At 43.5% G+C, this 27,674-nt stretch overlaps 1 protein-coding gene across 1 annotated transcript; it reads right to left on the bottom strand.

Moving 5' to 3' along the window:
* Window positions 1-903: 903 nt before the first annotated feature.
* LOC118796352 (lamin-A-like) lies at window positions 904-26,397 on the bottom strand. Its single transcript, XM_036555189.1, has 13 exons — window positions 26,198-26,397; window positions 24,820-25,178; window positions 8,458-8,614; window positions 6,929-7,054; window positions 5,888-6,058; window positions 5,287-5,412; window positions 4,600-4,820; window positions 4,114-4,387; window positions 3,701-3,808; window positions 3,222-3,341; window positions 3,006-3,065; window positions 2,297-2,521; window positions 904-1,035 (listed from the first exon to the last, which is right to left on the bottom strand). Exons 2-13 carry the CDS (start codon window positions 25,161-25,163, stop codon window positions 1,000-1,002), a joined length of 1,968 nt encoding a protein of 655 aa, XP_036411082.1. The 5' UTR covers window positions 25,164-25,178; window positions 26,198-26,397; the 3' UTR covers window positions 904-999.
* Window positions 26,398-27,674: the final 1,277 nt, after the last annotated feature.

Here is a 27,674-nt window from a genome sequence, read left to right on the forward strand (position 1 = left end):
GCCTCATAACACTGAAGCATTATTGTTGATGGTTTGAAAAAAAAGATAATTATGATGCAGTTAAAACTGCTTCCAGTTAATTGCAGGAGGCAAAACAAGTTGGATTGTTTTTGGGCTCCAGTACTAACAGAAAGGGCTACATGTAATATCTAGAATTTATTGCAGGCCAAAAATGACTTTTTTTTCCTCTAAGGAAATACAAATAAGTGTGTCTCTGAGCGTTCCATTATACCTGGGGCTAATCCTTGAAAGAAATTGGCTGTTTCAATATCATTCAACATATGCATCTAATTGATGCTCGAAAATTAAGTCTTTTCAGTTTTTTGGGAAAAAAAAAAAAACAATTACAAGTGAACCCCAGGGAAATACACTCCAAAGAGAGAACTGCTGTACAAAGCTGAAAATAAATGCTTAGTATGTCAGACTTTTCCCCTGGAGTTTAGACTGTTAATGAACAACCAAAGTTGTTACAACCCAACCAAGTGGAAGAGTTGACACTGACTGTCACATATGCAGCATTTTACAGGATACAGGTCGCACTCCAGGCCTGCAGGTGTCTATTTCACCTCAAGGTTTATGAGCTGTGCGTGTTCACTGGTGACAGCTGGAACATTACAGAAGGAAACCAGGGTGGATTAAACTACTGGGCATTGGGAATGCCGGATCTCTCCTCAGTACCTCTCTCCAACATTACAGAGACACTGTGGTTAGCTGCACTAAACTCAAAACATCTACATGCACATAAAAAAGCTAAATCACCATATATATATATATATATATATATGTATTTATGTATGCGTGTGTGTGTGTGTGTACATATCAGCAGAGTAAGTGGTACTAAAGACTCATCTCAAACATATGGAGAAAAAACTGAAAATATGGAAATACTCCTTTGCTTTGTAAAAAAAAAAAAAAAAAAAAAAAAAAAGGCCAATTCCTGTCTTCTTCAGGATTCCAGGATGTGAAATGTTTCTCTTCCTGGTCAGATTGCTCCCCTGTTCACATGATGGAGCAGTTTTCTGCTCTGGGGCCAGCCTGTGGGGGGAGCAGATAGGAGCGTCAGGAAGGAATGCTAAAACACTGTTCAAACATGGTTCCAGGTTTCTACATATATGTATACGTGTGTGTGTGTGTGTGTGTGTGTACGCGCATGTGGACGTGCAAGTGTATGCATATGTGTTTGTATATATATGCATATATATGTGAATAGTAGTGTAATCCATGTTGATGGTGCTGGAGTGTCTTGAGGCTTTTCATGTTAAAGGAGCCATCACAGATAATCACACCCCCTGACAATAGTGGGGATAACAGCAGTAAGAATGTGTGACCGTATCACTGTACTGGGGTATGCATGTAACATGACAAAATCATATTCAACACATATTCCCAGTACACTAAATACCTTATTGTCTATTTAGATTTATGTCAAGCCATTGTGTCAGATCATATTATAAACTGGAAGCTAACAAGACAGCCATGGGCTATTTTCCATTTCTAACTATTTAGTGCTTGCAGCTTATTAATAAAGCTTTGTGGTATAACTTCACATGATTAAAAACATACAGTGTGCCACATTTTAACTTTGTCCCAAGCTGTAACTCTGTAATCTGGAGGATGGCATTATGGATTTATCTATACAGTATGTAGCAAAGTGTTCTATGGCTTCTGTGAATTATCTAAATTTATTTGAGTCTCTTCACAATTACTAACTGAGACAGGCATTTAGCTTTATTAATTAGGAGTAATTAGGTGTGTAGTGGGAGATAAAACTGTTAATTGGACAGCTAATTACCCTTAATTGAGACAGCTGCATGTAATTTGTTCAAGGTGCTAATACTAATAAGTTGTTCATTCAACATTGTTATTTCGACGCACAAAATGTCAACAGCAGATAAAGAATTAACAGTAGACTACAGATCAGTATTAAATAATTAACTGAATCATTTATAATTATTTTAGACCTAGTTACTTTTATTATAATTATTTGAGACTGGATCGGAAAGGGAAATACCAGGTGCCTTCAGGGCAAGGGCTGGAAAACAATAGCAATGTTATAGTGAAGCTTGTGCTGTCAGTCACTCACTCATAGGAACCAATCAAACAACTTTTCTCTCTGTATCAAAACACTACGATTGGTTCAAATAGACAAAGCATTGATTACATGGTAGACCCACCCATTTTGTATTTCATGAACCCTCACTGTACCGTCACCAGGGAACACTGCTCTGTTGTTCTAGGATTCAGAGCTCTGCTGCTTATGCAGATGGTTCTGCTGGTTCTGTAGCAGCGAACCTACCTGCCGGCGCATGTTGTTGCCCACCACGTAGGAGTGGGAGATCAGCCCCTCTGGGATTCCCCCGCCAGTGCTGCGGAAGGAGCGTGACACGGAGGCGCTGGACACTCCCGAGCTGGCAGACATCGAGCAGCCTCCTGTCTTCTCGGAAGGCTGGCCACAGGACCCACAGATCACTGTGCGGCTGCGCAGGTTGTACTCACTGTCACCGCAAGTGCTGTGCGCTGCCTGCAGGGGGAGACAGAGAGACATGCTTTCAGTGGGGAAACACTCCACTTTTCTCCTGCAAAGGGAGACAGAGAAGCACTTTGAACAGAGAAACATTGTATTTTCCTCCTGCAGATGGCGATAAGCATTATAAAGAAGTTTCCTGGTGGCAGCGGAAAGAAGTTTCCTGGTAGCAGTGTTAGCAGTGGCCAGTTTTTAGGCAAGAGAAATACAGGTGAAAATGAGTATGATACTGTAAGTGTGGTCAGCACAAATACATTTTTTTTTCCTTTTGGAGTCCTTTAACTATTCGGTCACGTAAAAATATAGTCTAGTTTAGTGTTTAGTGTGTTTAGTGTTGTCTAGCGGCTTCTGTACTGTGTTAACATGGACAGGGTGCTATAAAAGTCTAACAAAAAAGCATTCAGCAGTTGCATCCTTCTTCCCAGTCTCCTTCACCTAGTTCCCTTCCTTCATTACACATGAGACAGACAGCTTTATTTACCATATCATCATCATCATCATCCTGGAACAGCACGCGCGTAACCTTCCTCATTGCCATCTCCTGCACAGGGAAGAGGACAGAAAGTCAGTTCCATGCAGAAATCACACTTTGCTCTTATTGTTCATATCCATATGAGGTCTAGTGATTTACAGTGTAGTCCATAATTTGTTTTTACATGATCTGAGCACAGATCAGACATGTAACAGGGCTGCCCACCTCTCCATTGGCGCTGATCAGGGTGGTCTGGAACATGTCCCCACAGCCCCAGGAGTTCTGGCCCTTCCAAACCAGGTCAGAGGGTGGGTTGTGGGTGCCACCGGCCCCGGCTGCCCAAATCTGGAGTGCACAGGGGGGAAAAGGAGAAGAACACAAGAGTCAACGCTGCATCCAGGCTAAAGCTACTGCTGACATAATGGCACAGTTGTATACAGCTGTATAAATGGATACAAATTGTAAGTCGCCCTGGATAAAGGTGTCTGCTAAATGACAATAAGGCAATGCAATGCAATCATTGTAACCTAATAAATAACATCTAGAATCGTGACATTTACACTTACAGAGACTCTGATATCAGTATCTGATATAGTACATGAAAAGTGTGCAGATTTTATACCTGTCACAGCCTATAATGCTGTGGAACACTTATTGGTGTCTGCCTTGAGAGCAGCGGGGGCGGTTTTTGTAGCTGAACTTACTGTGACACTCTGTCCGGCCTTCAGGGTGAACTTTGGGGGGAATTTGAAGACGATGGGAGCCTGAGAGCCCACCTGTCTCTTCAGCTGCCAGCTACCTAGGAGCTGGTCCTGGGAGAGAGAGAGAGCAGAAAGACCACATACCTGTATTAGGTCTGGTGCTCTGCAGTAACACAGGGTAGGACTCATCTAGTACTGTAGATGAAGCAATCTCTATACACTTATATGCACTATATGCTTAAATTTAATGGGAAAAAACCCGGAACATTCCTAGCAAACACACAAAGGACAGCCTTGTATTTTCAAGCAGAACTACAGAAGTAGTCAAGACAGATGATTCAAAGAGCTGACAGTCTTCTGTTTAAGAGTCTCTGACTCTGACCCCTCTCATCTGTCTCACCCCTACCCCCCCTCACCTGGTCAGCCTTGTTGCTGAGCCGTACAAACTTCCCGTCCAGGTCCACCTCGTCCACAGTGACACGGCCGCTGGCGGTGGCCTGCTGAGTGATGCGGGTGCGCGCCACAGTGCCCCCTGCTGTGCTGGAGGCCTCGCTGTCCGTGTCGTTGAGGCGGCGTTTCTTGGCGGAGGAGCTGTGGCCGCTGGAGTTGACCACGCGGGTGTGAGTGCCAGAACCGGACGAGCGGCTCATGGTGACACGCGTCGGCGGGGGGCTGGGGGACAGGCGCAGCCTAGGGACAGGGCAGGGAAGGAGCGGGGAAAAAGAGGAGGGCACATTTTAGACGAGCCTGAGAGGAGAGATAAAGACAAGCAGTATCGTGCAGGGGCATATTTCCCTTAGTAAGAGAGTGTGTGTGTATGTGTGTGTGTGTGTGTACACACAGATGTCTCTGTCTGTGTTTGTGTAAATACGTGGCTGTCTCTATGCATGTGTTGCTCTCACCTCTCCTCCTCTCCCTCCAGTAGCTTCCTGTAGGCGCAGATCTCCATATCCAGGGCCAGCTTGATGTCCAGCAGCTCCTGGTACTCATCCAGCTGCTGCTGCATGCGCTGCCTCATCTCGGCCATCTCCCTCTCCTTGTCCGCCAGGAGCCGGCGGGTGGTGTCCCTCTCCCGGGACAGAGCCTCCTCCAGCTCCCGGACCTTTGCGTCACGCGCCGCCAGCTACAGTGGGGGGGATCGAGATGTGTCAGGTCCCATCGAAATACTTCCTGCTCACTTCTTTATTGATGCCTCAAGACAATTAGCTGGTCCGGTATTATTTGAAACATTTGTCACTGCCCCGATTAACTGATCTGAGATCAGCATACCCAACTTCAGTCTGGATTCTCAACTCACTGATATCCATTTCAGAACTGAATCAAAGGTTGGCATCTTTTAACTTTGCCATTATCATAAAATATAGTTTATAATGAAGCCCTCAGAAAATTGTAATGACAAATAACAGACTGCATCTATTTAATCACCTATAATGTATACATGCAGTGAGCATTTAAGCGTCCTCAATGTTGTGGCCCCTCACCAAGGTAATGAGGAGATCATTATATGTAACTAGAACTGACAGTGATCCAGCATCAGCGCGTAATCAGAAGTATGATGGGTTTGCGTTTGGCAGTGAGGAAACGCCCACCTGTTTCTGCAGCTGACTCAGCTGGGCAGACATGCTCTCCAGACGCACGCGGGTCTGCTGCAGCTCCTCGTGGGCTGCGCCCACCAGGTGGCTGTTCCTCTCGGCGGACTGACGTGCATTCTCCAGCTGCCAGACACATGAGCAAAAGGGGCGTGGCTTAGGAGGGGCTGGGTGGAGCATGCTCAGTGCCAACCAAGTGCTAATGCAACAGTGCTTTGGCAGAAAGGTTGAGCTATACAGCCCACAGCCTTCAGTATGTACAGCCGAGGTACTACGTTATCTAATTCTATAGAAAAAACACAAATTTCTCATGAAATTGACTTCCTGATAAGAGCATGAAATATAGATCACATTTGCAATCTCACAAAGTGACTCAAACAGATCTAAACTATGATGTTGACAGAACCTTGGTGAAAAATAATTGCAAAGGTTGCACAGTTACATGTAGTTAAAATGCATGGAACCCAATGTGTCACCTCTGAATTGGTGCTGGTGAGCTAAACCTGCCTTTAAAGTGCTCTTGCTGAACTGTTTGCTGAACAGAATGCTGTTTACTGATGTTGTTGCAACCTGTGATCTGGACGGCAGGTGGATGAGGTACCTTGGACGTGTAGGTCTTCCCGATTTCATCCTTGTAGATTTTAATCTGCTCCTCATGCTGCGCCCGCATCTCCATCAGTGCCTCCGCCAGCTTGCTCTCAAACTCCTGCTGCCGGCCGTTGTCCACCTCCAGAATGCGGGACTCATGGCGTCTCTTGGTCTCCCGCAGCTCCTGAGGGACCAGGGACAGGTGGACATGGTAAGAATCTGACTGTGTGCAGTGTGCATCTGTGTGCTGTGTGTGCGTGTGTGTGCGCGTGTGTGTGTGTGGGTGTGCTGTGTGTGTGCGTGTGTGTGGGTGTGTGTGTGTGTGCGTGTGTGTGCGGGTGTGTGTGTGTGTGCGTGTGTGTGCGTGTGTGTGCGTGCGTGTGTGCATGTGTGCGTGCGTGTGCGTGCGTGTGCGTGCGTGTGTGCGTGTACATGTACGTGCGTGTGCGTGCGTGTGCGCGTGTGCGTGTGTGTGCGTGTGTGTGTGTGTGCACGTGTGTGCGTGTGTGTACGTACACGCACATGCGTGCCCATATGCATGTGTCTTTTTTTTGCACACATACTGTATATCTGACTTTGAGTCAATGCTGTGTTCGACTCCACACCTTGAATCCACCTGTTTTATTTCAAGGTATGAAACTGAAATGATCAGTTGAGCCATCACAGTCTAAGAACGATACTGTGCATTTATACAGCATATCCCACAAGCACAGCAGAGCCTTACAAAGAAAGTTGGTAACACAATGCCAGATTGCCCACGATTACTTCTGTTCCAAACAGATCTAGGGCTGTGAGTGTCAAAACCCACAGAGCATCATTATTATAGTTATTTTTATACTTATGGCTTATTGTAAGAACAGATTTGATTTGAGGTTATTACTTTGATTATTAACCTCCATACAGTATAGATTGGGTGTAAGTGGACCTTGGGGCAAGACAGACTGACCTCAGTATGATATAGATGCAGCATTAGTGGGTGGTGGGGGCAGACAGACTGACCTCAGTACGATGAAGGTGAGGTGTATTGGTGGGTGTTGGGAGCAGAGGGACTGACCTCAGCATAGATGTTCTTCTGGAAATCCAGTTCCTCCTTCAGGGTCTGGATGCGGTTCTCAGCATCCACCCGCCTCAGCATCTCATCCTGCAGCTGTTTCTTGGCATCGGCCAGGCCGCCCTCCAGCTGCCACAGAAACGCAGCGCACAGCAGGGTCAGAGTGGGCACCACACACACACATAAATGCACAAACACACACACACACACACACAAGCGTGTATGTACGTGCACACACACACACACACGCACACACGTATGTGTATACACACACAAACACAGACATGCACACATGCTTGCAGACACAGGCATATATACACACATACACACATATACAAATGTGCAAGCAGATACACACAGATTTAAAATGGGAGCCACCCCCACCCATTGAAGGCCTGCCATGACAAGACTAGACTATAACTTAACACTAATTTACTGCTATATCCACTGCCAAGAATCCGCCTTCTAATTTTCAACATTTATTTTAAGGTGCTGCTTAAATCTCATCTGAAATGTAATAACCCTTATTACAGTATATTGTACAGAGCCCTTTGGTTCTGGCCCTAGTGCCTAACTGTTATACCTCCTGACTGTTCAAAAACATGTGATTTGCCTGTTTTAATCACCCTTTGTCCATTAACACCTTGTAAAAGAACTGCAATAGTTCCCCTTGCAACAAAATGGTAGGGCTACACAAAAATCTGCTGCATTGAGTGCTTCTGTGATGGTACTTTTCCATTCCATTAAAGGTCCCCCTCAATTACTATAGGAAAAACAGCAGGATTGCAGGCCACAGTTTGAAATGTTAACCCTTGAACAGCTGTCCTCCAATAGCAACCCACTTAGTGAGTGTCTATAGTTACAGATTTCAAAGCTGAATTTGAATCTGACATGAAAGCTCAGTCAAAAGCAGGTTCACCCTGGTCATCAAAATGACTGCTGGATTTTGTCCAGTTGACAACTAAATAATTGGGTTATAAACTTGAACCATGTTTATTAATGATATGAATATAAAACATTGAAAACACAGAGATAAAGATTTAGTATGGGTGGAGAGGAACTGGCTGGAATAACAAACAACCAAAGGAATTCCAGGACCAAAGCTAACAACCACAGGACTGGGCTTTCCAGCCATGCCTCCCAGCTCTTTCTCAGTCCATAGGGAAATTCCAGCCAGGAAGCACAATACTTCCACAGAACTTAGAGTAACTCAATGGATGACCAGTGAGACCCGGAAATGATGCTAGAGCCTGCATTACACCTCAGAACTTCAGTCTAAACTGAACCATCCCATAGAGCTTATGCTGAATTGCCCTGCTCTGCCCTGCACTCATCTCTTCAGCATTACTGTATTGTTTCTGAGTAATGTCAAGCTACACAGAACCGCTTCACCATTTTAGTCCAAACCTTCATTTATTAGATCATCTTCCTAAAACCAATCAGAGTGCTTAAACGAGCAGGCCAAGATGCTTTGACTGGTTCATGTTAATCACAGAGCAACTTAATTATTCAAATCGCATAGATAATGTCACCTTGGCCAGCTGGGCCTTCAGGTCGCGCACTTCCCCCTCCAGGCTGCGCTTCTCCCCCAGCGCCGTGGTCAGGGAAGCATCCTTGGAGTTGAGGAGGGCCTCCAGGTCCTTCAGCCGAGCCAGGGCTCCGGCCAGGTCCGCCTCCTTCTTAGTGTTTCTGAGGAAATAGGGGGCACACGGTTACACTCTGCCACAATAAACTTTCAAAACGTCAACAGCAATGCATGCTATTGGTTGATGATTTTGGAAGCTCTGTAGCCAGTAACACTTTGTGAAACTCATTCATCTGAGTGGGCTTCCTGATGGTGTGGAGACATGGGTGGTGCGTCCCAGGTTTTGGTGCTGCCAAATGTACACATCAGTAAAACAACATTCTATTGGCTCAAGCAGTGCTGTGAAGCTTTCCATCATTGGGTTATTCATGGAGAACTGCATGAACAGCTGTGAGGTGCACTGCATCAGTACTGAAGATAAGGTCCTCGCTAGAGACTTACAATAAGCCATTTTGTTGGGACAGCTGTGCAGAAATATGTGGAGCAGTACATTAAAGAGGTGAAGGGGCTAATGACATTCCCTGAGATCAAGAGTGTTATTATGGAGGTAACAGTCCCTATCCCATTATCCAGCTGGGGTACTTGCAGTTTTGACCACATTAACCTCCATAGGAGTTAACTCTTCTTTTACACCACCCATACTGTATAATGTTAAATATAGCAACGCTAGTGGATAGAGGATCAATGCACAAACTGTTAGTATGAGATTGTGGTTAGCCATCCTCTGCCAAGCTCTGCAGCGAAGCACACATTCACCTGAGGCAAGTATACAATTGTACCCAGCCTTGCTTTACATGAAAAACAGTTTGGAATGAAGGGAGAAGTCTTTGGCAACCAATGTAAAACAGCTTGTCAGTAGCAATTCACCACAGTGGCAACTAGAATTGGTCTATGGGAAAAAGAGAAAGTGTTTTAGCTGGATGTGGGCAGTATTTATAACTCAGCCAATTAGTTGGTGTATACATGGTAAACACCTTCACTGGGGGTTCATTTTCACATACTGAATGACTGGAGTAAGTAAGATGGAAAAAGCTAAATACTGATCTAAAGTTCCACTACGAAGTAAACATTAGCCTCCAGACTGCCTCAGTTGTTAAGAGCCTTTTTTAATTTGCAGGCTGACCACTACGGCATGGGTTCATTGAAGGCTGTGTCAATTCCAATTTTTTAAAAACATTACATGTTAAAAGATAATTTAACAGCTTAAGTACCACAGTTAAAGAGTAAACTTTATCACCCTTCCTACCCCCCTGCTAGCTAGCTTCTGGGAGACACACCCTGTCTCTGTGTCTGGGTGTCGCCTTGTGAATTCTGTCTTAAGCCTTTCAGCCCTGAACCAACAAAACATTTTCCCTGGAGCTAGTTGTTAAATACCACCTTTTTATACTGCCCAGAAAATTTTGAATTAATTTAAAACTGCATTGTAATGACCATTTTAAGCTAAGCTAATGTCAAGTACATTGGGAATAGCTGTAGGTGCTCTTAATCAACACTCATTATTCATTTAGGCAACCTGATGGAAAAAAAGTACAGTTAGGCAGAAAACTCCTAATTTATAGAGGGATATGGATGGGGAAGCCACTTCATTTTTGAGCCTGTGGGTATTCAGTCTTTCATTGGGTCATTTAACGGTTTCAGAGCAGGCCTGAATGAAGGTGCCTTGGAAGAGGAGCTAATGGCGCTAATGGGCAACATGGATGGGGTCCAGCGGACAGAGGCGGGAAATGTGAAAGCTGTGAGGCCGTGTGGCCCTGTTGTTGGGAGGACATGTGAGCGTGCTCTGTTTGTTTTTTCCAGATGTCATTGCTCCAGGAAGCGGACCACAGAGTCGTTATGTGTCTGACAATTGGGGGAAGTGCATCTGAGGGTGTGGCAGATGCAGAGTGAGACAGAAAGAGAGAGAGAGAGAGAGAGAGAGAGGGAGGGAGAGGGAGAGGGAGAGGGAGAGGGAGAGGGAGAGGGAGAGGGAGAGGGAGAGGGAGAGGGAGAGGGAGAGGGAGAGGGAGAGGGAGAGGGAGAGAGAGAGAGAGAGAGAGAGAGAGAGAGAGAGAGAGAGAGAGAGAGAGAGAGAGAGATTGTCTAGTGCAGTCTGACTTGGGTTCTTTCTCTCTTTCTCTCTCTCACTCACTCACACACACACACACACACACACACACACCTGCACACTACATCATGCTGTACTTTTTTTTCTTTTCTTTTTTTTAACAGTGATTGCACTATGGTGTGACAATGTGTTGCCAAAAAGCACACTGCGTATGGGTCTGGGGCTAAAAATTAATGACAATGAAATGAATGGGACTTATATTCAAAGGCATTTCTGTGATGATAGTAATCATCTGTGTATGGTTGTGTCCAAAGGACAATCAATGCCAATGTTTGCATCAAGTTTTCATCAAGCATAATGAGATTCTTGGTGTGTGTCACATTGAAACCACTTAAAACCTGGGCCATGGCACAGATGGTATTGATGTAAAAGGGGTTTGATCAAATAAACTGCATGTGAGGGAGGCAGCTATGTACCAGTATGCTACAGGAGTAATGGATGCCATAAACAGTGAACATTCTGTGCATGCTGTTCGTAAACACTGAGCTGGAATGCATGGGGTGTGATGCGCTGCAGACGTTCCAAAAGTGGGCCGTGTTGCAATGTTTAGTCTCGTAATGTCAGTAAGACATTCATCCTTAAGGTGTGCCCATGCAAGCTGAAGCCTGACACAGAACCGGAGTCTGTTGTTAGCCTGCTCTCCAGACTGGTTTGTAATGTTACACAGATCCACTCAGCCTGAAGACATTAATCCTGTGTGATTACCACTCATTATAACTCAGATGTTGACAGACATTGTATAAGGACATATATCCCAAGGCAAACCCTACAATGTTACAAATGTGTCTTCAGCATGTCGTGGAAGCATTCATAATACAGTACATTTCACTATCTGCATCTGATGGATAAAAAAATACTGCTTGCATACACTGGATGCATACCATCAATTATGTGTTGACAAGTATTATACCCTGACATTGCTATTGTTTGAGATTTGTTTTGATATCAGTCCATTTACAGTATCATCCAAACACTCCTGGGAGAGGCACTAATATAACAGTAAGTTTGAAAAATGTTAATGCCTCACTGTTTGCATTCATTGTCACATGATTTCACTTGTGCTTGTTTGAAGGTTCTTTGAAATTACACACAGATATTGGCCTTTTAAAATGAAATGGCTGGAGAGGCAGCAAGCTGGGTGTGATTAACTTCTGCTAACTGCTGGAAAGGACAGGGGGAACACGGGAGAGCCTCGGCCGAGTTTCCATCGCGTGTGACTCATCGATGCCTTTGTCCTTCGCTGTGACGTCCATGGAAGCCGCAAGCAGGCAGAGGCCCAGTTGTTTTTGCTGTGGCGTTTCCATGGCAACGAGGCCCGAGCTGGCTGGTCTATGCACCTAAATCTGGCAAACCCCCCCCCCCTTTCCATTTTTTGGGGAGAGATAATTGAAGCAGGGAAGTGGAATTGTGCTCACACAGCTACTTATTGGATATATAATGAGATCTGAGGGGAGGGGAGCGGGGAAAGACTTAGTCACCAGCCCTGCCTGGCATTCCACTGTGGTTTACAGTGGACTGATTAAATGCTGGGACTTCAAAATGAGTAATCAGAGGAGCGTCCCAGGGGGGATCTGAACTGCGGATGTGTAGCACAGGGTGCCCACACAAAGTTTTAAACACTGGGGCCCTCCAGGACAAACTGAGCACTCCAGCCAACAACAACAAACTTTAAGAGGCACCAACAGGGGCCACACACAAGACCACCTCTTCCCTACCTCTTCCCTACTCCTGCCTGTCCTTACCTCTGCCATGTACTTCACCCCTTGAAATGTACTTCACGCTCAACTGTATACTGAGGTTCAAGGAGAGACCAAACTAAGCAGAGACATGTTCCATCCAAAACGATCAAGCCAATACAAAGCAAAGGCGGATCAAATATTTCCACTGAAAAATGTAAACGGAGCTTCCTGGTATGCGCAGGGTGAGGGGAGGAAAGGGATGACTGACTTCTTGCAGTGTGCAGTGCCAGCCTCATGCTGTATAAACATGCAGGTCACTATGCATGCAAATGGAATCTGAAGGACTGTGATATCCTTGCATCATTTTGCGGTGATATTGTTGGCAGTTGACCTGGTCAACTGGATCAAAACTAAAAATATTTGAGTCAAATGGGCTATTTGGGGAGAGAGAAGTGTGCATACCATCTTGCATTCATTCACTTGCTCGCTCTCTCTCCCAACCCACACACACCCAGACACCCATGCACTTACACATGCACAGACAAACAAACTGGCAAATGCACCCACATGCGCGCACACACACACTTGGAAACACATACAAATACAAACAGAAAAATCGCACACATGCATACATACACTGACACACACACAGACACACACACACACACCTCTCGTTCCTGTACATGCGAGATTCCTTTCCATGAAGGGGAACGCTCTAGTTTATTGACTGCTTGCTCTTCCGCCTGTCTGGCCAGCACAGGGAAACACGTAGCACAGATCCTGCAATGACTCACAGCAAAAACACACTTCCCTGACACAGTCATTACCGGGGGGCACCCCAACACCCTGTCAGCTCCCTATTTTTAACTCACCCCCTCCCTCCTGTTAGCTCGCACTTAGCAGACTTTAGAGGGAGTTTCCTGTGCGAAAGCATTGGAATAAGTTACACATGCACCGCCGGGGTCTCCCTAGTTTACTACGTGAAATACCAGACCCAGACCTGACGAATGTCCATGCTTTTTAGAGTGGAAAGTGAACTCAGAAACAGACCGTGTGTTTTCCAGGACTGGGGCCCAGGCGTGTCATGTACGCGTATGGGAGTCATGTCAGAACCTATCGCTAGGATACAGGATGCTTGCACTTCAAAACATTTTAAAGTCCTTGAAACTGTACTTATGCTGTGCATTGTTTAGGCAGTGCCTCTCTTCTACCCAAAAATTAACTGTTTAAAAAACAACCAAGAAACTCAAGAAACTCAATAATTATTTAAAAAAATCCAGTTTCTATGTTTCTATGCAGCAACAGGATCTGCACATGTATAATTCTGACCAATTTTCAATTAATGGTGCTGTGTTGGAATATATGAGCTAAATATTGGATTTTTTTGCATGTTATGGTTGGTAGCTGTGTCTGTTATCTGATCTGTACTACCATTTCACTATGAATAGATTAGCACAGATATTAACAGAAGTCACATTATCTTCATTCACATTATTCAAATAGTAAACAAACACAGATCTCCAATAGCAACAGAGATACGGTATTTTCACCATACACATTAGACTAGACTGCTTTGGGCAGATGTTAGTCATAACTTTCCTGTCATGCTGTAATAGTATAATGATTCACATCACAAAGGCCGCTCTTCCCAATAAGTTGGACAACTCTCGCTATAACATAATATCCCAAATATTAAACCATAAAGGGAGCCGAACTGGCTGGCACATAAACATTCTCCCAGTGCCTTCTGGGACTGAAAACACAATGAGCATGTGATTTAGAGGTATGTTATTGTGCTGCTGTTGGAGTGTAACCAACCTAAAACTTGGGCAATCCACAGTGTCCGTAAAACAATATGTTTGCAGAGATAGCTGCTTTTTCCACTTGGGGCACTGGGTCTTGGAAAGATGCCTATGCACTTCTTTGATGCGTCTTAGATGCCGTGACAGAAATGGTATTCCCATCTTTGATCCGCCCAGATCCGCCCAGATGGAACTGCCGGCACCAAAGTCTTTAGTAAAAGGAATTGCACTGGTTAACAGCTTTAACAAGCCAAACAGGGGGCTGAGAATTTGAGCTGAGAATTCTGCATCAGTAGTTCCGGGGTTGAGACTGTTTGTCTTTCCATTCGAGAGCAAACAAAAAAAATTCTCTTTCAGGAAAAGAGCTTGAGAGGTTTACAAGTCACTTCAATGCCTCTGCAAAACAGCTTTTGAACATTTAAATAATCTTAGACAGTGGCTTCCTGAACAACTTCTTGGTGCAGGCTGAGTAAATGGCAAGATTAAGAACAGTCCTTGGGTATGTATTATATGTCCAAGGATTTTGGTAAAGTTCAGCATTTGCATTTTGAGAAATGGTTTTTTCACCTGTTTGAAAGGTTATTTTACTTATTTACTTACATCTATTATAGAACTCACAGCTTATATGAGCAAAGACCTGAGTCTTATAGAGCCATATCCCTATCTGGGCACTATCCTGCTGATGGTCCTTCCTGCATTTCAGCACTGAGCACACAGCTGGGTGTGGTCCCTCATTCACGTGCGGAGTGTGATTCACTCACACGTTAAGAAAAGACTGGCTGGGGACTGTACCTGTTGAGGCTTTGTTAGTAAAAGCACTGTGCATTGTCCAGATAAGATTTGCCATGTTAGATAAGAAACAGCTTAGGAAGTATCTGAAAAAGGGATGCATTGTATAGCTGCAGTCCACAAGTATCTGTATGGAAACTTCTGTGTGAATAACAGCATTGTTCTGGATAAATAAGGCTTGTGAGCATATTTGATTGTTTCCATATGCCAGACAGATTTGATTTGAAAATAAAAAATGCAAAGGAAGAATTTCCAATTACAAGCCTTATTTTGAAACCTTTACACTCTTGCTGTGCACCAGGCTTCATTTTCAGAGTCTTCATTTAAAAGGAAAAAAAAAAACAAGCATGAATTGTAACTGCAAATAAATATGTTCCTGATGTACTCACATTCTGTTTACTGAAGAGAGTCAGCTTGGTGTGCTCAGTAATAAAATTTCATTCAGCTCTAAGCACCAAACCACACACGCACACACGCGCGCGCACACACACGCGCACACACACACACACAATGCAATAGACACCATCATATTCAAAAGGCTGCAAATTCGGTTTCAGTGGAATATGTTTAAACACATGTAGAATGTCCTTTGTCCTTAAACATTATCTTTGAGTAACTAAAGCAAGTGATCAATTGCATTGCAGTGAGACTAAATATAGGCCTGAGAATGTCCATGTTCATTTTCATAAATGTACCTGTATAAGGAGTGAGGGGTGTCCAGCGACTGGAGCTTGTAAAGCCAGGCTTTTGGTGCTGTGTTTAGTAATGTGCTGTGAATTATGCAGCACAATATAAACATACTGCATATACAACATGTATAACCAAGGGCAAAAGCTGGAAATGTTCAGTTAATGTCAGACCTAATCAAACGCATATGCAGGCATTACTTTTTGCATTCGTTGTGGTCCAGCTGCCTTCAGTTTGGGGAGCCTTTGTGCCAGGCTGCATACTGTAGATGTGGAGTTTTGCATTAGTGCCCTGGCGCTGCACCAAAGTGCACGGGGTGGAGGCCGGAGGGCCTCGGTCTCACGCTACACCACACGGCAATGCCACGTGAGCCCTGACTGCAGAGTCGCCACGACACAGGAGGCAGCACCGTGCGGCGGTCTGGGGAGTTTATGTCTTAGGCCGTCCGAGGGTGCGCTGTAGTCTGTCCATTTTAACCAAGGTGTTGAAACCTCCACCTTGGAGAAGACTCTTTGTCTTGTTGGACATAGACTAAATGTGTTTGAGATCGGGCACCTCATGCACCTCATGTTTTGCTGGTGACCCTGAGCAAGATGTTCCATGTGGCACATGCACAAAGGCAGCTGTCTTTCAGATATGCCGTCTGCATTGCACACAGAAACTAATCACTATCAGACTGCAAACACCATAATGCAATCTGACATTAAAACTATGATGTAAATATGAGATTACAAGGCCCCCACAAATTTGAGCATGGCTCTCTAACATCGAAGTTGTTGAGAACACCTGTGGAGAAACAGGCCAATGATGTATGTTTTTTTAATAGTCTGTTTTAAGATTAAAACAAAGTTTGACAAATGCTTTGTTAAAAATGGACCTGAAAGGTTAAAAGAAACAAACCATGACTTTTAATCAGTTTCTTAATGAAGCTGCCATGAACACGCTATACAAGTTTCACATGTTTACTGATGTAAAACACCTGGACATATTCAGGGGTTTGGAAAAATACACACTTTAATTCATTACAGTTTAATGTCAATTAAAAGCAATGCTGTAAACACCCTGTTCAATGCAGGCATTTGACCTTCACAAACTCTTGGAGGGTAAAAAAAGCCAGTTGCAAAAGTTGCAGTTGGCTCCTCCCATATCTCCAAACCCCCTTTTTATGTTGTGAAAAGAACCTCTCTGTTTGGTTGTAGAATTCTCCCATCTTAAAGCAATTTGCCCTGTGACTCATCTGTAGCTCTGCTTGGTCCAGAACAGATTGAGTTCCATGGAAATTCTGATCCCAGCTCTGGTTTTTACAAACACACACACACACACACACACACACACACGCACGCACGCACGCACGCACGCATGCATACACTCATACGCGCATACACACACGCACGCACATACACACACACACACACACACACACACACACACACACACACACACACACACACACACCAAACCCTTCCAAGTTAGCCCCCACTACGGCAGAATACAGTCCCACTGGCACTAGACAGGCCTCTGTCATGTACATGTTAGACACCTGGCTGTTTTTATCCATCTTACATTTTCTCCACTGGCAGGAGTTAATATCGCAAGTAACAGTGATGTCCCAGTTTTGACACAGCCAGCACCAGAACTGCATTCACAGCTTCCCATCTCGCACTCCTATAAAGTTCTGTGGCTGGAGGGGGGTCACTAAATTACTGGTGCCTTTCATGAAAGGGTCATGTGAAGCGAGTATAGCCCACACAAGCATTTTCCTTCCGTCCCAAAATAGGATTCAATTTGCCCCCAAGTCCATCTGACTTCAAGAAGATTAGCACAATGCAGGCATTTCTTCTATGTCCCCAAAATCTTACAGCTCCCCTTTGGTCCTACGACCAAATTATTTTGCGGGTGGTAGTTCTAGAAAGTGGGATGCATTTTTCTGCCCTGACTCAATACTAAACAGTGCTCCATATGGGGCTAAACTGCCTCCACTGGTTCTGACAGGCCCGAATAAAAGACACTGCCTGTGTAGGACAGATGACTGTATGGCTATGAGCGAGGCCACCTGGGTGGAGCGGATTCCTGTAAACAGATCAGAGGGAACATCCCTGCTGAAAAGCCTTGTCAACTTTGCTGCATGACACCTGTAGAATGGAGTCATTAGACCCCTCCCTTTTACAACAGTAAATGCTTAAAGGTTCATACCCCATGTGAGAGTGTTGGGCCTTTCCTGAGGCTCTTACACATGATATATTGAGCAAATGAGGTAACAAGTGAGGTAATTGAGCAAAAAGGTGCCTGAATATGTGCAAAAATGTGAAATATTTATAAAGAGCACAAATAATGCCGATCGTGGTCTTGTTGAGATTACTTAGGCGGGGTGGACCGCAGGAGGTTAGTCACCTCATACAGCTCTGGTTTCAGGTATGTTTACACTTCGCCTTCAGGGTGTGTGTGTGTGTGTGTGTGTGTGTGTGTGTGTGTCACTGACATTCATGGTCTATGGCCTCAGCACCCTGTGCTGTGGGGCAATGTTTGTACTTTCACTGCTGTTTCTCCCTGCTTAAAGTTAATAAGAGCAGCCTTGTTTGAACGCTGCTTTCTGTAGGACTATAAAATCAGAAGGAGAAGTGGTGGTGAGATTGTTTCCATCTGGGCTGGAATGAATGAGGCTAAACAAAAGCCAGCCACCAGAAAACGTTTCGGTTACTTGAGGTCTCATAGACTGTTAAGTCTTCCAAGGAACTTGACCAAAATTCAAACCTCGCAAGTAGCCATGTTTAGGGCGGTCCTGCATTTGCCTGTGACTGAAACATTATGCCTTCCTGACCAAGCCACTGAAATTCTGCAATGGCAAAGGGTGCCCGGCCCTTTTGAAATCTTGCTGTCAATTCACTAGACTTGAAAGCTGCTCCAGGGCTGAAACTGAACCTTAGAGCTGGGCTCTGATCTCTACATTTTCTCTGGATTCCCACACATCTTTACCCACTGCTCTGAGAGGCTTAACAGCATCCAATAAGCATCAGATAGGACAATCTTTATGAGCCCATCAAACAGACAGATGCCATGTCTTCTGCAGGTAAGACATAAGAGAAGCAGTATACCTGTATTCTTCACATAGTTGCTCTTAATTGAATATTACCGTCACATGCTAGGGAGAAATCGGTCACATCCTTCAATAACAACAGACAAAAAGGAGACTTTGATGCTAACAGATGAGCACAATAATCTCTACTAAAGAAACCATCCAACACTTGTCCACATTAGGGCAATGAATTTGAGACTGGGGATTCATTCTGTCATTACAAATCTGCAACAGAGGCTAGCAACTAGAGCGTCCAAACAAACTGGAAACAGAACTGAATGGGTCAGTTCCTCACATTCACATTTCCTTCAATTTCTTCTGCCTGTACATCACAATGGTACAGTAAGTTTTAGTTTAAACCAGGATGATTACTACAGGAAATTGTTAGGATTTCTCTATGATAAAAATAGCCCGTGTATTCTCTGAAACCATGGTGATAGAAAATATTTACTGTTCAAAGTACACATTATATGAATCGTCACCCATATTCGCAAGAAATAGCCATTCACGTCATTAACTCTCTAGAGCTCCATACTTGTTTAAACATTTTACATGCACTTCTTCAAAGGTAATGAATATAGCCTTATAAATATAATCTTATTTATAGATAAGACCCACCATATTTTGTCAGCACTATGAAAGCTATCACTAAAGTGACGAAGATGGGAAAAAAATTTTTTCATTACGATAGATTTTTTTACATTACACTATCAAAATTATATAAATAATATTTTATGAAATGAATATACCAATACATTCTTACTCTTCCTATGTCTACTGATGCCATGAATATGAGGGCAGCTGGAAAATATTGTATTTATATAGAGAGGAGATCCTGAGCTATCTAGGACAGGGGTGTATACAAAGGAAGCAATAATGGATGAACACCCTGACCTGAGGCAGTGTGGTCCAGTGCAGTTAAGATAAGGATATTTCCTTCTGTGTTTCCTGATGGTCACAAAACCACAGGCTAAAATGGCCTCCATTTCCCAAACTGCATCTGAACCCAAACCGAGGTGAGCACAGACTTGGGGGGGTACTTTGTGCAGTTGTTACCATTTAAGTATAACCTTTAAGTATGTATATTATTTGTGCATTTTGCTATTTGAATCTGGGAAAGGATGCTACAGTGTTCACTGGGTCTAAACCCAGAGCAGAAGGGGGGTAATGTACACCACCTTCACTCACAGATATCCCCATTAATGACCTGAACCTTGATAGGTCCGTCACAGAAAGGTTAGCTGGGTGCCAGATTACTGGCCTGAAGCATCTTGGCACCAGTTTCAAAGCTGACAGACAGATTAGACATTGCAGTTCGGGTGGGGCTGAGGCAACTGTATGGTTAAAACCACAATACTTTGTGGCAAGAAGTATATTGGCATAGTGAGACAGGTTGGTTCCTGGTTGGTGTTTGATGTTGGCTTTGCATGGGTGTGGCTGTGCACCATTATAATCGGCCTGGCTTACGGACAGCAACTGATATTTGTGGTGGCATGATCCCTTTGATAAAGGCAAACTGTCTACAGTCTAAACAAACTCCATACAAGACCTATTCTATGGCAATAAACGAACTAAGGTCTGCAATTAATTTACTTTCACATTTTCAGGTCTCCTCTGAAGAGATAACGGGGTAACCACAAGAGATGATGACAGATCCTTCATTCACTCTATAGCAGAAATCTACAAGATTCTCTCCAACCATCTGCGATTATGCTATTCTTTCAACATATTTACATATTTGTACTAAATGCTCCAGGGGGTTAGAGGGAAAACAATTGAACTGATGTCCCCTGAACCAAAAAAAAAATATATGTAATAAACAAAAATGGAAGCATTTTATTCTGATGTTATTAATCCCAAGAAGAATACCTCAAAGTACAGCAATAAACAGAAATCCTGTAACTGAATACTGTGTAACACATTCAAATTTAGTCTGCTAGGCTAGAATCTCACCACCACAGGAACGCTTTGAATAACAAATTGAGACTCTTCAAACAAGATCGATGCACGCAAAAACACTCCCAACAAGACCTAATTAGCACTATTCCACGAGCGTCAATTAAACCTATTCAGCTCTGCACCCAAAGACCACAGGCAATTAAAAAGAATCTCATCTTGAATTAAGCCTAGCAGGATAATAAACACAAATACCATGTGGCACTTTCATCAACACCCCTTCATCATTACAGTTACTTAGGAAAAGCCTTAAACAAGGCATCAGCTCTATCAATCAAGTGTATTTCATAAGGACAGAATGGCAGTACCCCTCTGTAGGTGCCAAACATACAACTTTAGGGTTATAGGCCCAGCTCCTTAAGCACTCCAACTTGGGACAGAGAGTCAGATTATTCTGTGTTTACATTATACAAGGAAATGATTTTACCTGGAATGAGATTCTCTCTCAGAGCTGCTACCGGCTGCCTCAAAGAGACTGCACAGGAAAACAAAGGACGCTGGGTAATGGATTCAGTGAATAGAAATATCATACAGTGTGAACATTCTTGGGGTTTGAAACCAACCTACCAGTGAACATCTAAGGAAACCCATTAATTGTTTTGTATGTACTTATGTGCTGACAATCATTTTGGCCCATTACAAAATATTTGATTGAAAACAGACATAAAAATCTGTAACACTGTGACTATACTTTATTTGGACTGCAGGAATGACATGGAAGTGCACTTTATTTTAGTTTTCTGTTGTAGGATCAGAACCAGGTTACGCACTTCTTACATGCACAAATGTATGAATAAACCACACTTTCAAACACACCACACAAAGCTATCCAAGACACAGATGTGAGAGATCATTCAGTAGGCTCAGACCAAAGCAAATGAAAGGGGGAAGTCACAACTCCTCCAATGCTGCTAGAGACCTGCTCTGTGCAAACAACACCGCTGTTCCCCCTTGCTGAGTCACACCGTGCAGACACTGGTGGAAATGGCTCAAAATCACCATGGCAACTAAACACAGCCTATAAACACACAGCTAGAGGTGCAATGGCATTAGAGGGGGAGGCTGTAGCCATGGCGTGGTGTGGCGTGGCATGGTGTGACGCATTTCCGTAGTGTCACACGAGATGGGTGTGTTCAGAGGAGGCATCCCTCCAGGCAGGATACACATTTGTGGTGTTTCCATGGAGTTCACGTGGTTGACTGATGCATGTGATCTTGCCACTAAACTTAGCTTTTGAGTGCTTTTCACTCAGATCATGAGTTACAGTACCTATAGTTTCAATAGCAGGTTCTTCTTTATCAACACTACAGAGATCCCATCCAGACTGACTAATCTATAATAGTATATGGATTGGTTGGTCTGATTGACTCTGAATAGGATGAGCCATCCAGATCAAGTAAAGATCTGTGAACTTGCAATATACCTGTGGAACACTGATCCAAAATTATGAACCCAGTGTTATGTGACCCCAAACAACTTTATGGAGCAGATACTTCTTATGCAATGAGATGCAAATTTTTTTATTTCCTAACCAATATCAGAATGTTCACCATTTTACACAGTTTATTTGTGTAGCATTGTGCATATATATATGCATTTTGGGCCAATTTAGTATGGAAAAACTAACAAAATGGGAAAATAGCATGGGGTCCAATTGGTTTCAGAACTATTCTTGAGGATATACAGTAATTTGTATACCTACTTCTTGAATCACTCATAAATAATGACTCATTTCCACAAAATTAGCATTCCTATTTGTATGAAATGTATTTGTCACCGTAGTAACTCACTCTTATCCACAACATACACCTCAATGGGTCTCCTGAGTGGCTCATTTAGCAGGGAGCCTTGTCTGTCTTGACTGCAGGCTTAGCCCTACAGCCTGGGTTCAATGCCAGCCGTGTCATCAGCTGACAATGACTGGTGGTGCAGGGTAGCAGACCAAATTGGCTTTTTTCCACTGGGGACAGGAATGGGTAAGTGGCTTGTCTCATCTCAAGTTCATCAGGTGCCTGTGAGTTTCTTGGATGTCAGTGCAGTACCACCTATCCACTGGCTAATACCCACTTCACTGTGGTGCAATGTGGGACTTGTGGTGTGAAAACAGCCATTGTCTGCATGCAAGTGTATGCATTTGTCTCACTTCGGAGCTCCTGCATGGCTGCTGAGGTTGTTGCAAATGTTCAACTGGTGATTCCAAACAGGGTCACAAAAAATAGAAAAAGCATGAAGAATACACTTCCATAATTTTAAGTAAACAAATTTATCCCTATAAAATAGCTTCCACAGCATGGCAGTGAATCCAGATTTCAATGCATGTAGATTCTTGTGTAAGTTGCCATTTGATTCTGGATGCTGCTTTTGATGTCTCTTATTTTCATTATGTCCTCCTGGAGGAATGTAGCTGGGCTTGGAGTAAAAATGTGTTTATTGCCTACTAGCTTTGAATTGCAAAGTCGGCCTGTTTTTGCAGTACATGTGTGGACAAGAGGTAACAGGAAGGACTGGTTGTCTTTACAACCACACCATTTTCCTCATTCACAACATTCCTGGTAAATTTTTTTTTTTGGGTAGTGTCTTTTAAATATGTCATACATTTCACAAGAAGCATTAAGTAATGTTCTTCAAACAATCACTTTTTCACAGGATTTATTTTCTGGTACTGGTAGTCACACTCATTGCATAAGGTGACAATCTCAGTTGACTGACAGGTTTACAGATCCTGCCCTTTTGCCTCTGACACACCTCCAACCTCAACCCCAAGACAAGTGTAATAATGAGTGAAGAAAGACTGGCAAAACAAATTCATGTCACACCCAAAGTATTTTGCAGTGATGTACTAGTCAACATTGGCCAGCTCTGCACTTTTATTTTCACATCAGGAGTAATGATAGAGATGCTAGGTTTTATGTTATTTGGTACCTTCACAACAATGCTGTGTATGAGAATGCCAAACCTCTCACACATGTTAAATACTTCGCATAGCAATGGATAATGGGTAAAGGAGGAGAACATCTGCAGTGATGTTAAAACTCCACGTTTATGAAAAGGTTAAGTACCTGCATGTTTAATGACCAGTATACCATCTGTTTAGAGCAGTGAAAGCAGACTTATGTCTCTGCTAGCTAAAACTGTGGCGACATAAGCCAAAAACACATAAGTTAGCTAGTGTTCCTGTTAGGTATTGAAAATGTATGTTTTTTTCCCCCCATTTGTATCAGAGCTGGCCCACCATACATTCATACCTGCCATCCCAACGCTTCTTGTGAGATGAGTGATGTAATTAGTGTTAAAGCGTTTAGCTTTTTAATTAGCATTATAGGCTAGACAACCCTGTTGTGTCTGCAAATTGTCTTCAAAACAGAATGAGTGTCAGCATTTAAGAAAGCAACATGTTCCTGTAAGTTCTCCAGAGTTCATGGCTTTTTGGCTGGCTTTCTGGTTTCTGGCTTTTCAGTTCTATCACATGCCTCACTTTTGTATCAGAGAGCAGTTGCCTTATTATTAAGGAGAAGTAGTTCTGTTATAATCTATTGTACTGGCTGCTCCAGTAAAATTGTGTTCAGCCGAATGGACCACGCAAGGTTGTTGTAATGAGGATGTTGCTTCTTCCCTTTTTAAGGACTGCTCTAGCTCCAGTCCCAGTTGTTAGTCACATTAATTACTGAGGGGCGGGGGTAATTAAATTACCACTAACTTACACAAATATACAAGGACAAGCAATTCATGTTACTATGGATTTGGCATACCATCACAAGTCGAAAGCAATGAACTATAACTGCACAAGCCAGTAGCCTGCAGTTATAAACAAGGTACCCAGCAAGCATGAGTACTCCAAGTCCTACTGGCTTCTGGTATTCATAATGCCCTCATATAACATTAGATCACTTAACATTTTGTGTAATTTACATATACAAATATGCACATTATGTTCTTGCACACAGACCCATGTAAGTCATGGGAAATGCCAGAGCAGAGAGGAATGTCAAAGTAGGTGAGCAAAAATTTTGCATGACATCTTCATTTGATAGGAAAATAAAATCCAGGGTGATTTATGTGTCTGCCATTTTGTACTACCCGTAAATACAGTATACGTTAAGGACATTGCGTAATGATGAAATGGGGCGGCCCCTCTGCGGGATCGAAACCCACAACCCTCTGGATACAAGTTCGCTAACCGCTACACTGCGAAACATAGATGGATCGCCGAGCGTCCTACCTGGCCTTGAGCTCCTTGTACTCCTCGCGGACCTTCCCCAGCTCCAGCTGCAGCCGGGCTCGCTCCTTGGCCACCGAATCCAGGGTCTTGCGGGCGTCGGCCAGCTCGGTCTCGTAGGCGGCCTTCATGCCCGACAGCTCGCGGCTGATCTCCGTCTCCGACTCGGTGATGCGCAGACGGAGCCCGGCATTCTCCACCTCCAGCGAGCGCACCTTGTCGATGTAGACGGCCAGCCGGTCGTTGAGGTTGCTCAGGTCCTCCTTCTCCTGGAGGCGCGTGATGCGGTTGGGGGAGAGCGGCGTGTTGCCGCTGCGGGTGGCACGTTTCTGGGCGGGTGTCTCCATGGCAAAACCGCTTTCCTGTGCAAGAACACAAAAGCATGGCATCCAAGGTCAGTTAGGGCGTACCGTGATTTAGGCTTTGAGGAACGCCTGTGTTTTAAAGATAAGGCACAGGGCTAAGCTGGAAGGTGATCAGAGGGCGAACTGCAAGGTCTCAGTGAACTTAGTGGTATATACTTAGAGGTTTAAGAACATACACATCTTTCCATACTATCTAGAGTACTAGTAAAGTACTCCCACTCCAACATCATTTAGCTTTTTTTATTCAGATTTCTGCAAAAGGAAAAACATCAGTCTGGTGTTACGTTTATGGCATTGCTTTTTTCATTATAATTTGAATAATTTATTTTGCACTCTTAAAAAATCTGATCAGCCTCAGAGTTTTCTCATGTGAATAGTTCAGTGGGTAAAAAAGTCCATTAATAAACTAGTCTAGTCTTCAATGTCAAAATTTAGCAATTTTGTCCTATTAGATTTTAATTTATTCAGAATTTCTAAAGGTCAATACACAAAACAGGAGGAATGCATTTTTTATACAGTACATGCATATTGCATGTACGGAGATGAGAGAATCCATACTAATCTCTACTAAATCCATACATACTAAACATGAGACTGATTTGCATTCATACATTTGTTTGCATTAACTCCACTACCCCCAAATATTATTTTAATATAGGTGTTTTAGTTGTGGTCAAAATATGTGCGTTTTATTTCAGTCACAAAAACTGTGAAAGTATTTAAACTCTGAACCATGTTGTTTTAGTCTTGCATATTCATATAATGGTATTCATAAGAATACATTAAAATATGTTATAAAATGACATTTTAGATCATTCATTAAAATCAGAATATGTTCTACCTGTGCTTTCATTCATCCCAAGCAGATATAACATGTCTCTCCCGCCAAAGTCAAATTCAGAACTGCCTTCCAACTGACATGGAGCAAATCCAAAAATTCCACTCTCGTCCAAACATCAGCCTTCACACTCTGTGCTTCCAAAGTGAAAAGATAGGAAAGGGATAAAAGCTCTTACCTTCGGGAGGGTTTGCAGTGCACAGGTGGATACTCTGGAATTAGCGAAGAGCTCTGGAGTCACTGCTGAATGAGTGAATGTGTGTTCAGCGTGGGTAAAGCAGAGTTTAGTTTTCAGATCTGTCCTTCTGTGAAGTCTTGAAGTTGCAATGCTGCTGTACTGCAGGGTTACCTCTTCTGTGGCAGTCCTGTATATCTGGCTCCTGGTCCAGAATGACTTCACCTCAGGCCTTCCCCGCCCAATGTATTTCTGTAGAAAGAGAGGAGGGGAGGGAAGGGTGGGGAAATGAGAGGCGGGGTTACACACCAAGCCCGCACATGGAGCTCAGCCGTCACTTAGTGTCTCCCTCTCCCTCCCTCCCCCCCCCCCCTCTCTCTCTCTCCCTCTCCCTCCCTCCCTCTCGCTCTCTCTCTCTCTCTTTCTCCATTTTAGTTGAGGACAAGATTTTACATGACACCAATGCAATAATCGGGTTTGTTGTCAATGATAATCGTGTACCACGATAACTATGTTTATTTTTTAACACTGTTTCTATCACGGCTAGGATCTGAAGAGTTTTTATAGTCTCTTAAAATAGATTTTAATCATTTTGTCCTTATTTTTTCCATTTCTATTAATTCTATTTATTCCATTTCTATTACTTTGTATTATTTCTAAAACATAAAATATATCGTAGCTGGTCCAAACTAAGATGGCCATATAGATCAAAGAACTCTGGACTTGATCACACTCATTCATGATATGATTGAAAACAGAACTGATCTGGGTTTGAAGTTCTGTAAAATAAATGATCTTGAGTTTTAAAAGCTATAGATTAAATAAAGAACACACTTTTACTTTCAGAAGTGTCAGCTGTCAGCACCAATGTGACAACTTTTTCTCTATTTTCTTGTGTATTGATGTGTCAACTACACACTACTTCTGCAGTTTTAATGACCAAAATCTTTGGTCACTGAAGTCAAGTCAAGTTTTTGAATAAAGTTCAAGTTCAAACTTCTCTCTCTCCCTCTCTCCCCCTCTCTCTCTCTCTCTCACACACACACACACACACACACACACACACACACACACAGTCTCTTTCTGGTTATTTGTTTGCCCTCAGCTGCTGTCTGAGCTCAGAGTAGTGCGTGAGAAGGCGTTTTAGTAAATACTCCTCCATTCCTCCCCTCAGATTTAAGCAGGTCAAGAAAGCACTCAATCACCATCCTTCACACATACCATCGCTTCAGCATCATCCTAACATCCCTGTATGCATCACTCTCAATAATGACAAAACTGTTAATTAAGATGGAGGAGGGATGAGGCTGATGGAGTCCTTCCTCAAACCAGACTTCACACAGACCAGTTCTGATCTTGTTTTGGCAGGAGGTGTGAGGAATGAGTTATGCCTGCTGACCTTGGAAGGTGCCCAGGTCTGACACTGAGACAGGAAGTGAGGGAGCAGGATATGCCACCCTCAGAACAATAGTGCCCCCGA

The sequence above is a fragment of the Megalops cyprinoides genome, chromosome 21 (assembly GCF_013368585.1).
Source record: "Megalops cyprinoides isolate fMegCyp1 chromosome 21, fMegCyp1.pri, whole genome shotgun sequence".
NCBI classification, from domain to species: Eukaryota; Metazoa; Chordata; class Actinopteri; order Elopiformes; family Megalopidae; genus Megalops; species Megalops cyprinoides.